Source organism: Littorina saxatilis, linkage group LG5 (genome assembly GCF_037325665.1).
Source record: "Littorina saxatilis isolate snail1 linkage group LG5, US_GU_Lsax_2.0, whole genome shotgun sequence".
Taxonomy (NCBI): domain Eukaryota; kingdom Metazoa; phylum Mollusca; class Gastropoda; order Littorinimorpha; family Littorinidae; genus Littorina; species Littorina saxatilis.
The window spans coordinates 53,716,749-53,731,873 of record NC_090249.1 but is presented as its reverse complement, the minus strand read 5'-3'; the positions used below and the strand labels follow the sequence as shown (position 1 = coordinate 53,731,873).

Sequence of the window (15,125 nt, the reverse complement as noted above, 5' to 3'; positions counted from 1 at the left end):
CAGATTTGTGTGATGAGGCCGTTAATTGTACAAGCAGATGACTGGAACGGTCATTAATTCCCCTAACATATTCAACAAACAGATTGATGTCACACTAGGTAGTGTCTATACAGTGGCACCTACAACACAGACCTCCCCCAAAATCAAATTCGGAAAAGCAAAGTTTCCGCTTTAAAATGGACAAAACACAACAACAGAAAAGCTAAAACGCAACAAGAGTTGTATGTCATTGGAGAGAACAATTATATTTGTATCCAAAACAGTCAGTTGTATTTCCCTAACTTAATGTCTTACAATATAGCTATTCTGATGGACACGTGGGGGAATTCGGGGGCTGTGATTGGATGGTCTCACACATCCCTTTTCCGATCATCAAAGCATAATGCTACGGAAGTCGGCCATTTTTGCCAATATCCAAAAGCATATCATTTAGGAACCTACGCTAACAAGATGGCGCGAGCTTGCATTCAAAGTTAGCTTAGGCAACGAAGGTTCGATGACGTCATCCAATAGTCACATCACAGAAGGAAATGTACACAGGCTGAACGTAGCACATTTTTAGCTCGACTTATTAGACAGAGAGTCTTAAAGAGAATGATAATAACAAAGTTTTTAACAGAGTGCAGACCTCAATGATCGTGAGAACGCACAATGTATTGTTTTCTGATGGTTATAACCGGAAGTAGCTTTCGATAATGGGGCAGACAACTCCCGTAAACCCTTCAAGGCTTACTTCCCTTCTTTGTTGTTGTTAGCCTCATGGCTGACGAACAGATGTTACTTACGTTCACATGCAGCTATCGAAGCACGTTCAGCGAACCAAATTCTAAGACATACAAGTAAGATATCAGGTGCTCTTCTGTCATATGCTCTTCATACTTCATTATTGTGCACGTAAAGCAAACCCTAAATATGACATAAACGAAAAGTAACAGCTGTTCCAAAGTTCGTCAGCCATGAAACTAATGGCAACAAAGAAGGGAATCAACGACATGGACCATTCTGGTTAAAACGTGATTTTAACACAGAATTTAATGTCAGAATAGCTATATAAACACTATTGTGTTTTCATCGTAGCAATAGGGTCCGATATTTAGACTCGAACAAGTATAATGCGACTCGTCTTCGACTCGTCTGCATTATAGGGGAAGGGCTCCTAATATGGACCGGCTCCTAATATGGACCACCTCTTGATCTGACAAACTAACGGCGCTAATGCGCTAAAAACAATTTAATTCGCTGTATTCACCCTATCTGGATAACTTGCGCATGTCAAAACAGTTGCAGAAACACAAACCTTAAAACCGTTAGGCTTTTTATCTTGTTTTCACTTTTGGCAGCGTTCACTCTAACTTTGACGCCTAAAACGGACTCGTTTCTGTCCACAGCCAAAGCTTTTATCACACAAAAATTGCTATATATATGACAGCTAAGACCGTATTTGTTACATTTTAGCAGTTTTGACCCCGAGTTTCTACTGCAAACAAAAATAATAGCAAAATCTCAAAGTATGTGTGAGTCCCCTAATATGGACCACCTTCAACAACTCAAAGAAAATAAAAGCTAAAGGCTATTTTCATTAATTCATTAAGAAGCTTGCTGAAAATAACCTATAACTAGCCCTCGAGCTTTCAAAAAAAAATATCAAATTGTCTTCTTTTTGCGGAAGTTGATAATTTCACTTATTTTCACTCTGTTTTTGATATGCTTCTTTAGTTTCCTGGTGTGCTTCAAATAATTCTCTCATCAACCCGAAACAGATAAATCTAAAGCATATTTGAATTAGTCTGACATGCACAATAAGTTGTATCATGTTATTTTGAAGTATAGGGGGCTTTTGACAGTGATTCGTGAAGGCCGCTTCACTGGTCCATATTAGGAGCCTGGGCGCCTAATATGGACCCTTTGTGATTTTTTCTGTATTTAAATTTTGCTGAATGTCTATCAAAGCTATTTCACTCTAATTAGGCCTAACGGTTCACTTAAGAGAGAAGGACTACCAAACACAAAATGAAACTTCTTCGCAAGAAAACAAGCTAGGAGCCCTTCCCCTACTTGTCTCGTCTAAGTATCGGGCCCTATTGCTACGCTGAAAACACTATAGCTGTAACGTTATGACATGATGAACGGTGGCAATTACCTTCCTCTTAGAAACCATAAAAAGCGGGGTTTGAAGCCGTTTTAGCGGGTAATGAGACCCCCCATAAAACACGGTACATTTCAGGACGTCTTAGCGCATTGCTTTCAAACTTGTGGTGATTTATGCCAATAGTAATCTAACTCTCTCTCTACCCTCTCTACCCCCCCCCCCCCCCCCCCCCCTTAACATTCCAAGCTCACTTCTTCCCGTTCCAATCTTTCTGCTTATACCTCTACCTGGCGCAAAAGCAATCACGACAAAGCCCTAACGGCAAGCTGCCCCAACAGACAAGCGCACTCATCCCGCCAAGTATCGCCACCAAGCAGCAATCCCACACAGCAATAACCAGACGCCAGCTTCCATGGGAATTGCAGGATAAGAGAAACAAGATTGGGCGGAGAGAAGCCCCGTTCTGCATACGAATGGTTGTCATAAAGTGCAGGAGATGTGGACAAAAACACGGTCTGACTCCTGGCAATCACAATCTCCCCAACACTAAATTGCCGGCGCTAAGACGATCACGCTGTAAACAGCGTCACTAACCTTCCCTTAGGCATGCACCAGTGAACACGACTGCTTCTACTTGTTCTTTGTCTCTGCCTTCCTGTTGTTGCTGTGCTATTCTTGTGCAAATCTGCCAAGCAAGCGTGGCCGAAATAAGGCTTCGACAATGGTTATTAAGGACACAGTGGCTTTCACTGCTGACAACATTTTTTGAGGGGCTGGAACGAAACAAGAACCAAACTTGTTTTTACGAAATAGTTTTGTTTTCCATTATGAATAAAACTTCATGCATAATAACTTACGGCAACATAGTTGTGTGGTAGAGGCGTCTGTTGAAAGCACTCACTTGAACGTTGCACTGGGAAATAACCACCACGTTACCCAGCTATTCTGAACGGAGGAAAACTTTAACATAACTTATTTAAGGAATTAGAAATGTGGCTTTTAATTCTGCTTCGTCCTTTCTGGCTACCTCCATCTCTGTCTCTCTTTCGCTTATTTTCACTCTCATCTTCTGTATGTCTGTCTGTCTGTCTAATTGTCAGCTGTCTGTCTGTCTGTTTGTCTGTCTCTGTGTCTTTCTCTCTTGGTCGTTTTCACTATGAGAAATGATGACAAACGTTTCATCAATAGGCTGGCAACTGTTCGTGATTCAAACCCATACACCTATAAATACATGGACAAATAAACTATTTGTCAAACCTCAATCACGTAATTTTCTTTCTGTAATAAGGAAGAAAGTAATGTCTGCTCGCTTCCCAAAGAGATGTGCAGCCTTCAGGCACGAATTCATAGAATTTGAGATCGCTTTTTGTCGCCATGACAAATGTTATACTGACGTGTGCAGTCATGCAAACTCCCTCATGTTCGAATAATAGCCAATAGTCTACGGTTTCTTGGTGAAGAAAAAGAGTCTAGACCGAGTGAGGGGAGAGAGAGAGAGAGAGAGAGAGAGAGAGAGAGAGAGAGAGAGAGAGACACACACACAGACAGTGAGAGAGAGAGAGAGAGAGAGAGAGAGAGAGAGAGAGAGAGAGAGAGAGAGAGAGAGAGAGAGAGAGAGAGAGAGAGAGCAACAGACACACAGACAGATAGAGGCAGAGACAGGGTCAAAAAAGCATGAGAAGGAGGCTGTTCTTTTGTTGTCTATGGCGTTCACCCAAGGGGTAACATGAAAGCAATTTTACTCACGCGTTCAAAATATACACGAAAGCAGATATACTCAACAATCACGAAGCCTAGCATAACCGAGTGAACGCGCCCAGGCAAACATTTTGAACGACAAAACCAAGTCAATTGCCTTTGACACTGATCGATTAAAAAACGTAACCCAATAGTCATATTACAGAAGGACATTTGGAATGGGCGAACCAGACACAGTTCATCCCAATAGACGAATTCCGACAATAACTTTGTCGGGTTTGTATGGTTTGCGAAACTCGGACAAACATTGAAGGGGCCAATCACTAGCGAGGGATGTGTCGGAAACACGTTGACAGGAGCACGTGTGAAGTTATTTGTCAGAGGAAAAGCAAGGGTATTAATAACTCTTTCACAACCCATATAAACCGAACGCAGTTATTTTCGAAAATCGTCTATTGCAAGGACAGAGAAGATCGAAAACCAAGTTTGGAGCCTAGCTAAGACGGAACTGGTCGCCATGCCTTCAGACGAGTAGTACGGCCAAACAACAAAATATGTTGGTTTTGGGTAACCCAAGCGACCCAATTTTTTTCCCCGCCGACCCTAAAACTTGTTTTTTATTTCTAAAAAAAACCAAAAAACTTATGGCACATTTTGCGAACCATACCAAGACTAAGGGACGTAACTTCCTTTAAAATTTACTTAATCTAAAAAAAAATAAAAACATAACAGATAAAAACATATAACAAAGCCGACCTACCGACCCTATCTTGTTTTGTCACGTTACCCTAAACTAACATATATTATTGTTTTGCCTGAGATAGCGGGGCAATTTTAAGAAACAAACGTCTCTCCACATCCAAGACCGGGCAGTCACAGCACTACATTTGCAGGCAGCCATTCGGAAGAATGACGGAAGGGAGAGAAAGAAGAAACCGGAGCTAAGAGGCAGCCAGCTAAGACGTGGACAATTTGTCACAATAAATAATGACCATTATAATCAATACATAGTCTCGTGAGGGACCGCTGGGGTAGTGAAGAAGGGAAGGGAGTATTGCAATAGTGGCAGGAGGGGGGAGTATGGTCATGGTAAGGATCTGGAACCTATGGTAATATAGCCACCCGATTACAGTCTAACACCCTTTTTATCTTTTGTTTTACAAAAAAGACAGTAGCACGTCAGAGAAGGATTGAGGGTGCGGAGGAGGGAGGAGAGGATACATGCTTAAAACAGCGATAGGGAGGTAAATACACAGACAAGTAGACAGAAGAAGATTTATCTTAGAGAAAGAGATGGAGAGAGAGAGAGAGAGAGAGAGAGAGAGAGAGAGAGAGAGAGAGAGAGAGAGAGAGAGAGAGAGAGACCAGGACAGATAGCAGGAGAGAGAGAGAAAGAGAGAGAGAGAGCGAGTGAGAGAGAAATGACAATGACAATGACAATGACAATGACAATGACAATTCTTTATTTTACGAGGGTAACAGAATAAGCATTGGTATACTTTTTTGCATCTGGCCCTCGCCCTAAAGAGGGACTAAATCTACTATAATAACTACTACTACATACTTACATAATTAGTAAAACAGTATAAGTTTATGTACATAAGTGCATTATATGAAACATTGTAGTTTATAAATGTTCATGACAAGGTGCAAAGTAAAAATTTGCAAGTCAATTAGAGTCAGAATACTATATGCAATAGTACATCAACTCTGTAAGACAATGGATATTATGCAGAACATCATAATTTCGTGAACAAAACAATAAATCAAAAGTGAGTGACTGTGTCCCAAAGGACATAACAATCAAGAATATACTATTTTCATTAAATGGGATATATATTTGTTTTTGAAAGAATCTGTGCTGGTAGCTTCCCGTAAGGCATTCGGAAGAGCGTTCCAGAGACGGCCACCTGAATAAACTAGACTAGACTTAAATAAGTCTATCCTAGGAAGAGGAGTGTTAAATTTCATAAGGTGGTGTGAATTCTTCAAAGAGAACTTTGAACAAATGGTTTGGGGTAGAGTTTCGGATATGATTTTATGCATAAAGATTCCTTTGTTAAAAAGCAGTCTTGACTTTAGATGTAAGATCCCTAAATGTATGTAGTCTAACTCTGTGAGGGTAGTGTGCTTTAGTAATACTACTTTTAGCGCTCTTTTATGTAATCTGCTGAGTGGTTTTAAGGAATTTTCACTTGCGGAGTCCCATAGAGTGGATGCGTAATCAATAACAGATTGAATATGAGCAATGAAGAATAACTTTCTGGTTTGGCAGTTCAGGAAGTGTTTAATTCTAGATAAGAGATACACTTTCTTAGACACCACTTTACTAAGTTGCTCTATGTGGGTTGACCAAGACAAGTTGTTATCGATATTAACACCCAGCAGTTTGTGATGGTCGACTTTTTCCACTATTTCACCATCTATCATTAAAGCAGGACCAGCTGAACAAATATTCTGGCGTTTTTGTCTTGTTGTTATGACCATATATTTGGTTTTCTTTGGGTTAAGAGACATATGGTTTAGTTCAGTCCACTCTGTCAACTGGTTTAAACTCCTTTGAAGTGATTCTGATAAGCGAGTTACATTTGTGTTGCTGGAGTGAAATGTGGTGTCATCTGCAAAAAGTTCACATACATTTTGAATATGTAGGGGGAGGTCATTAATGTATATAGAGAAGAGGAGGGGTCCTAAAACCGATCCTTGTGGTACACCGTATTTTACTTCTTGCATGCTCGACGCAGAGGCGTTTGTTAGTACAGTCTGTTGTCTGCCGGTGAGAAATGAACTAATAAGTTTGACAGTTTCGATTCCGACGCCATACAATGCAAATTTTCTCAGTAATAACGTGTGATCAATAACGTCAAAGGCTTTAGCAAAATCAACAAAAATGGCACCACAGAATTCATTGTCGTTTATTTTCTCCAGCCATTGATCAACAAGAGAAACTAAGGCAGTATGGCAGGAATGGTTAGCTCTAAAACCCGATTGTTTAGGGTGAAGTAAATTGTTTTGGTTAAGATGCATTAGAATATGTTTGTTAATGTGTTTTTCAAGTGGTTTTGATAAAACAGACAATATTGAAATTGGCCTATAGTTTGATGGGTCTTTTTTATCACCTGATTTAAACAGAGGAATGACTTTAGCCTGTTTCAGGGCGACTGGGAAATAATTTTTGTCTAAACAAAGATTATAAAGGTAAGTGAGTGTTTCAGAAATTACAGGGGCTGACAATTTAAGAATCCTACCATCGAGGCCGTCGATTCCCCGGGAGCCTGTTTGCTTAAGGTGTGTAAGTGCGTAAAAAACTTCAGAGAGAGAGAGAGAGAGAGAGAGAGAGAGAGAGAGAGAGAGAGAGAGAGAGAGAGAGAGAGAGAGAGAGAGAGAGAGAGAGAGAGAGAGAGAGAAAAAAAAAAGAAAGTGAGTGAGAGAGAGAGAGAGAGAGGGGGATACAAAGACAGGGAAACAGTGAAAGCAAGAAAGAGAGAGAAAGAGGAGGAGAGCTAGCGAGAGACACATACAGAGTCAGAGAGAGAAAGGGAGAGAGAGCGAGAGACACACATACAGATTCAGAGAGAGATAGAGAAATAGAGAGAGACAGCTAGAGAGATGGGAGCAGGTACAGAGGAACTTTGTTTTTTACAGATCCTCATTTCTTGGGATTAACGGGACACCGGCTAGACAAGTGCAGCATTAGTGCAAGATGACAAGGGTCCGCATAGCCATTCGCCCCTACTCACCCCTAAACCACACTTTATTTTTGCACACAACCGCTCTAAGCAACTCACTTGGCTTGTTTGCATAGTATGAGAGAATCTTGAAGGATCAACAGACCTAAAACTATGTATTACAGAATTACGATTCAATGTTGTTATGAACAGTCAAAAGTGTTTGTTACAAAATCGGAAGAAAATGTCGTGGTCAGTGCATCTCACTAGTTAAAAACGTGGGGATAAATGTGAGGTCGGTTTAGCTTTACGGAACAAGATCATATAATAGTCTCTTCCAGTTTAATCAATTCAGGTTTCAAAAGATTATTTCCAGATTGTACCAAAACCATACAATGTCTTAGCCTGCAAGCATGACCTTTTAAACATGAATTAACAACCAAGCTAAAACACATAAGAACGTAGGTGTTGTGATGCGAGTTTCTGCCTGGTTTTCAGTGAGCATTTCTACAAGACCACAGCACATGCACATTTAGAAACAGACACAGAAAAAGTGATAAATATACATTTAGTAACATTACAGAATACCTCCCGCCGTTTGATTGACAAAGAAACAAACACACAAAAAACAAACAAGCAAACAAACAAACAAACAAACAAACAAACAAACAGTACAGCTTCAAATAGGATGTAAGCCTATTCAAAAAGACCAAGGAACTAAACCGAAGTCTGTGTCGTCTTCGCATTGAAATTGGCCCCAACCAGTTCGTTGAACAAAAAAGCCCATGCAAGACACGCTTCAGACGGCTGTTTATTCCTTTGTTTGGCCAGACGTAAAGCAAACGGAAAGAAAGAGAAAACAAGCATTTGAGAGAGTAACACAATTTAGTTAGAGAACGGAAAAAAATAGTAAGGCAATGGCATTAGAGAGACACAATACGAATACGAATACGAAAGTTTAATTGCTAGGCCATCGGAGGGGAAGGGAAATCGGTGTACAAATAGTTGAGAGAGAGAGAGACATAGACAGAGAGAGAGAGAGAGAGAGAGAGAGAGAGAGAGAGAGAGAGAGAGAGGGGGAGAGAGAGAGAGAGAGAGAGAGAGAGAGAGAGAGAGGGAGAGAAGGAGAGAGAGAGAGAGAGCGAGAGAAAGAACGAAGGAACCTTATTTTACAAGGATAAAGGTTGAAGGCACATTGCCTTGTCTCACATCTAGTCCTTAAACTAATACTTACCATAATTATAATATTCAATAAATAAGCATAACTTGTTGAGAGAGAGAAAGACAGAGAGGGGGGGGAGGGAAGAGACGAACTCTGGGCAAAAACATATAAAAAAATAAAAAATAAAAATAAATAAATCCCTGCGCTTAGAACTGTACCCACGGAATACGCGCGATATAAGCCTCATATTGATTGATATTGATTGATTGATAAGGTTTAAGAGAACTTTTCCTTTTACATAATGTATGTGTTTTGTTTTTTTGCTGAGTCAAAAAGTACACAACTTATACATGTATGAAAGGCAAAGAAGCCAACAGAGGAAACGAAAGAGGAGAGGCATAGGAGGCAGAGAAAGGCAAAAAAACACACTCACACACTCACTCACACACACACACACACACACACACACACACACACACACACACACACACACACACACACACACACACACACACACACACACACACACACACAAAGATAAACATAAATCCATTCTTAAACCGAGTCTGTATGTAAACTCACTTGTAGGCGAGGTGTTCCAGGAAAAGCAGCAGGATGGAGACGAAGACAGCCGACAGGAGAATGAGAAAGAGACCTCCAGTGTGTTCTAACCCATACTGCACCGCGCTGCCCGAGAGGAAGTAGCCACAACGAGGCTGTTTCAGGTACTTCTCACTCACTTCCTGCATGAATCCCGACTCCGTGTAGCTCAGGATCTTGTTTGACAGCGCCGTCTGGATTTAAATGGAAAAAGAAAAATCCATCTTTTACAAAACAAATCTAGTAAAAGGACACTAACTAAAACAGAAACTGTACAAGGGTTAACCATTTCTGCCAACAATGAGGATGAAATTCGATTGTTCATTTCAATGCTTGTTATACTCTCAGATGCCAGGAGACTGGTTCCGAATAACTCTCACTTACTCTATTACACATGTCGTATGCATTTAGAGCGCTTACTTCTCTTTTTACATTTAGTCAAGTTTTGACTAAATGTTTTAACATAGAGGGGGAATCGAGACGAGGGTCGTGGTGTGTGTGTGTGTGTGTGTGTGTGTGTGTGTGTGTGTGTGTGTGTGTGTGTGTGTGTGTGTGTGTGTGTGTGTGTGTGTGTGTGCGTGTGTGAGTGTGTGTGTGTGTGTGTGTGCGTGTGTGTGTTTAGAGCGATTCAAACTAAACTACTGGACCGATCTTTATGAAATTGTACATGAGAGTTCCTGGGTATGAAATCCCCAGACTTTGTTTTTCATTTTTTCGATAAATGTCTTTTATGACGTCATATCCGGCGTTTTGTAAAAGTTGAGGTGGCACTGTCACACCTTCATTTTTCAATCAAACTGATTGAAATTTTGGCCAAGCAATCTTCGACGAAGGTCGGACTTCGGTATTGCATTTCAGCATGGAGGCTTACACATTAATTAATGACTTTGGTCATTAAAAATCTGAAAATTGTAATTAAAATTATTTTTTTATAAAACGATCCAAATTTACTTTTATTTTATTCGTCATCATGTTCTGATTCCAAAAACATATAACTATGTTATATTCGGATTAAAAACAAGCTCTGAAAATTAAAAATATAAAAATTTGGATTAAAATTAAATGTCCGAAATCGATTTAAAAACAATTACATCTTATTTCTTGTCGGTTCCTGATTCCAAAAACATATAGATATGATATTTTTGGATTAAAAACACGCTCAGAAAGTTAAAACGAAGAGAGGTGCAGTAAGTCGTGCTATGCAGCACAGCGCAACCGCTACCGCGCTAAACAGGCTCGTCACTTTCACTGCCTTTTACACAAGCGGCAGACTACGGTCATTGTGAAAAAATGCAGTGCGTTCAGTTTCATTCTGTGAGTTCCACAGCTTGACTAAATGTAGTAATTTCGCCTTACGCGACTTGTTTTTTTAATAAGATTTGTTAACAGCACTCCGCCTCATTTGTTTGAGATTCTCTTTACAATGTGTGTAAAAGCAAAATTAACTTAGCTTGCTCAAATGACTTCAAAAACTGACAGAAAATAATTAACTAAGCATACCTTCATCCATGAGTTTTTGCGCAGGCCAATGGCATAACCATCGGAGCCGAACCCCTTGCCCACAAACTGCACCGTGCACTCCTTGTCAATGCGCGACACTTCGTACTCCAGTAGGTGATAGTCGTCCAGGTACACATCCGTCTGGCCAGACCTGCACACAAAGACAGTCATAATAACAATAACAATAATAAAAATAACAGCACTTAATTGTCCATTAACATGTTACATAAAAATGGAAAATATTCTTCGGCACACCCTGCCTGCCTGTCAACGATTATAACAACAATTGTATAGGACAACATGACTGTTTACAACTTGGTGTTGTTAATTAAAGGAGTCAATATCCTATTCCTCGTTATAACAAAAAGAGAACACAACCGTAACCATGCAGGTTTGGTTCATTCTTTACAATTTTCATTATTCCTCTTTTCCTCCTATTCTTTGTCGTCGTTGTCTGTGTTGCCATCATCAGTGTTCACATCGTCGTCATCGTCATTATTATCATTGTCATCGTTGTTTTCACTGTCGTTGTCGTCGTCACCATCATAGCTCTCGTTGGAAAGTCAGTGATCGTGTAAGTCATTAGTAATATCGACAGTTCTGTGTAAGTGCCAGTACTTGCGCTCACAGAAACTTGCTACACCAGCCAGTTTTAACCAAATCTCAAACACAAATAGAACGTTATAGTTTAAGGAAACAAACCCACCAAACGAGACGGCAACCAGTATGTACGACCGGCTGTGGACTTTATTCGGGTTATTTGAGGGACCGCTCAAATACCGGACATTTCTCTGGATTATCTGTAGGTTTAACGTTATCGAAAAGGACAGTCTTGTCACCTTGGCATGTGTTGTATGTGTTTTTGTCTTGTTGAATGTCTTAATAATTCTTATTTAATGTTTGGGTTAAAATCGTGTGCATGTAGGCTGGGTGTGTCAAAGAAAACAAATTTAATGTTAATGTAACATTGTGATGGACACTAAAGTATTGTTATTGTGGTTATTGTCATGAATAACGCTGGTGGAGTATGGGTTGAGGGGACCAATTGCAAATCTGTCACACTACTCAGCCAAAGGCAAGGCAATACAAGCCAAGATGGTTTATTTTGTATTATTCTAAGAACCCCAAGGGATTCTTCAAAAGCGAGATTAAAACGCACTCAGCCCCGATAACCATCGCGCGTCGCCGGCGTCTGAGGACAAGCAAGCTAGCGGAGATGAAAGATGGCTGAACTCAGGGGGAGAATCACCACAGGGAGACAGGTCAGGGAAGAGGCTAATGAAGTGTCTACTGGCTCCCTCATGACTGACGAACAGCCACGCCATTTGTGAAAAGCAACACTTCAGGCATGTTTATTCTCATAGAATCATTCGATAGACTGTCAGTGAATAGCAAGGTTTGAAAGAATGTTAGTAGAACGCTCAAGGCATAGTTAGATGACTGAAAACAAAGTCACGGCACGTGAAAAAACAATAAAGCATACCAGCTACGTTTTTGGTTATCAAAGGACGTACTTTGAAGAAAGCCTGACATTTTAAGGGTTGTCAACATAACGTGCAAGCCAAAGTTATCATCATACTGACTAAAAACCTCCCTTCCACAGCTCAGTGGGTGCTTTTTTGTTTGGTTTTTTTCTGCTCCACAACCTCCAGTAATTGCATATATTTTTTAGACTGCTGGAGTTTTACCCCATAATAAGCAAGACCGCCGTAGTGCTCTGTCAAATGTTTGGATCAGCTTGTATCAAATTTTCTTGCCCCGGGGCCAGCACTGAACTACACTGTCAAGAGCGCAGCCCATTAGAGAGGCAACATTTTCAAATAATAATTGATTGGCGCACTTAACACACCCTCGCCGTAATGAGGCCGCAAGAAGCAAGGGCCCTGAGCAAGGAGAATTGCGTGGCGAACGAAGAGGAGGTTGGCTGCAGGCCCAGGATGACTCTATCTGGCGTACTGATCTTATGAGTTAAAAAGCGTTTTGTCAACACACGGCATATCTCGTGTGTTGATCTTATTGACACATGAGCTTGAGGAGATCATCGTTACATGCAGATGTATCATATTTGTAAAACTTGAATATATACATGCAGGATCTGGTGTATTGACCGGTTTAACACATGATCTTGTAGTCTTCAACGATTCATGCAATATCTGGTGTTTGATCTGATTGACACATTCGTTTAAAAAGATCCCCATGCAAATGTATCAAACAAGAAAAGCTTTCATCTATACAATCATGCAGGATTTGGTGTATTCATTAGATTAACACACGACCCTGAAGTCGTCAATGATTCTTGCAATATTTGACGTGTTGATCTGATTTGCTTGAAGCGTTTATCATTGCATTAAATTTATCGTGTTTTAATCGGATTGCAAATGCGTTTGAAGCGTTCACCGATTCATGTTGTTGCGAGTACATTTATCCGATGAGCTCGAAGTGTTAATCAATATAAGACGTATTCTAATGTGTTGATTTGGCTGACAAGCACATTTCAAGCGTTCACCGACACATTATCAACATTGTATATCGTCGTGAAATGTCAGGATTCTCTCACCGAAATGGGACTCGGTGTACGCGTTTGTGAGTTTATGTAGTATCTGGTTCACTAATCTTATATGAAGGACTTGACGAGTTTTGCCAGTGGGAAAATGACAGGGAGATGTGCAACTAACGACACCAGCCGACACAGTGGCGGGCATCGGAAAAGGGACAGGCGCCAGGTAATGATGGGAGTAGTCTGCTCAGACTGTGAAAACCCCTTCCGGAAATTACGGGAGGAGGAGGGGGGGGGCACAGGATCAATTGGGCTGAGGAGTTAAGGCCCACTAACGGCAACAAGACCTGCACGACATCCATCCGTCCCTTGGACCATTAGCTAAGTTCTAGCTTTGGTCTGCAAACCTGGAACATATTTTGGACTGGCTGCCTAGCTTAGACGTTGAAATGGCATGCAGTGAGCTCGTCATTTGATTGTAGACAGGGCCGTTGAAATGTCATGCACATGTTCGGTAACATCATAATGGCAAGATGGTAACTTAAATATGTCTGCATTAAAGACAGCATCATCTAACCAGCGGGTATTAGCAGATTCGTTGCTCCGAAATGCACGTGCCAGACGGGTTTTCATAGATTCTTCTACATTTCCTGGCCTCCCATTTGTACTATTACTCGTTTTCTTGAACTAAGTGCCTGTCGGCTGTGATGATGTATGCTTTACAAACTATTTGCGGGGAGTACCTTTTACAGCTGACTGCATTCTGAGAACTTAAGTGCTGCCCCGCGAGGATGGGTGTGAGGGACCATTTAGCCTGAACGTCTGGACACACTTTAGGACACCCTGCGTGGTTTTAGAGCCGGTCCTTTTTATGTTCGTGTGCCCAAGGAACTAGAAATGTACCAGTCACAGAACCCCCAAAACAGATAGACTGCTGACGTTCCAAAATTTAGAATTAAACAAATCACAAGAATGGTAAGCTATTGGAACGTTGAATTATTGACAAAAGAAAACGTTATTTTTACAGAACGTCGACCCAGTGGTCTTTTAAGAAGACAAACACAAACTTATGGTACAAATCATGAGCTTATCTCAAAAACGTTACACTAACCTATAGTTCTTGTTTTTGTTATTCTAAATTTTGAAACGTTTGCAGTCTATCTGTTCAGGGGGTTCTGTGCCTGGTAAATGTCCTTTTCCCTCAGTCAGAGAACCATCTGCAGGAACTGTGTCACTGACACTTTTGACGAAAATGCGAAGTCTTCAAATGAAGTGTCAGCGATTGCCTGAAGCCAGAGGCAGACTGGTCGATGGCAGATCTCATTACATCATTTGATTTAGCGACGAGACAGAGACCGCGAAAAGGCTGTTGGTTCTGCCCTGGCAGTGCATGACAGATAGGCTTGTTATGGCCAAATAATTAATTGGCTAATTTCAATATGACGGGGTGATTGTAAAGGGAAAATTCAGGCCATGAACAAACCAAAAAGAGATGTATTCTTAACTCGTATTCCCGTAACATTTCGACGGTAACAGGAATTAAAGACCACAACGACAGAGCGGCCCCTCCTGAGCTGGTAGGCCCAGGACAAAATGCAGGCCTCAAGGAAACAGAAAAGAACCTGTCTTTCAATTAATGAAACAAACCGTGTTCTCGCCCGATGTGCCCAAGCTAATGTTATTTGATTTGATACTTCTTCATGATATTATCTGCAAGGTCACGGTTTTTTCCCGCGGCCGTGAAAATGTAGGGGAACATTCAAGGTGCCAAAGAAATGGACAAGGATCTGTTCTAACCCCGTATCCCCGTGGACGTGTGAGTGTAAGGGGAAATTCAGGGCACGGCGACGGGAAGGGGACAGGAGATGGTGTGTCCACATGACAGATGGCAACTACGCTGTCCCCTTTCCG

At 41.0% G+C, this 15,125-nt stretch overlaps 1 protein-coding gene across 1 annotated transcript in view; it reads right to left on the bottom strand.

The window, feature by feature from the left end:
* LOC138967802 (uncharacterized) overlaps positions 1 to 15,125 on the bottom strand; it is a 148,991-nt gene that overhangs the window by 22,540 nt on the left and 111,326 nt on the right. Inside the window, exons 9-10 of the mRNA XM_070340459.1 lie at positions 10,718 to 10,868; positions 9,200 to 9,411 (exon numbers count right to left, since the gene is read on the bottom strand). Of these exons, the coding sequence (XP_070196560.1) occupies positions 9,200 to 9,411; positions 10,718 to 10,868 (363 nt within the window). The remainder of the gene's footprint in view (positions 1 to 9,199; positions 9,412 to 10,717; positions 10,869 to 15,125) is intronic.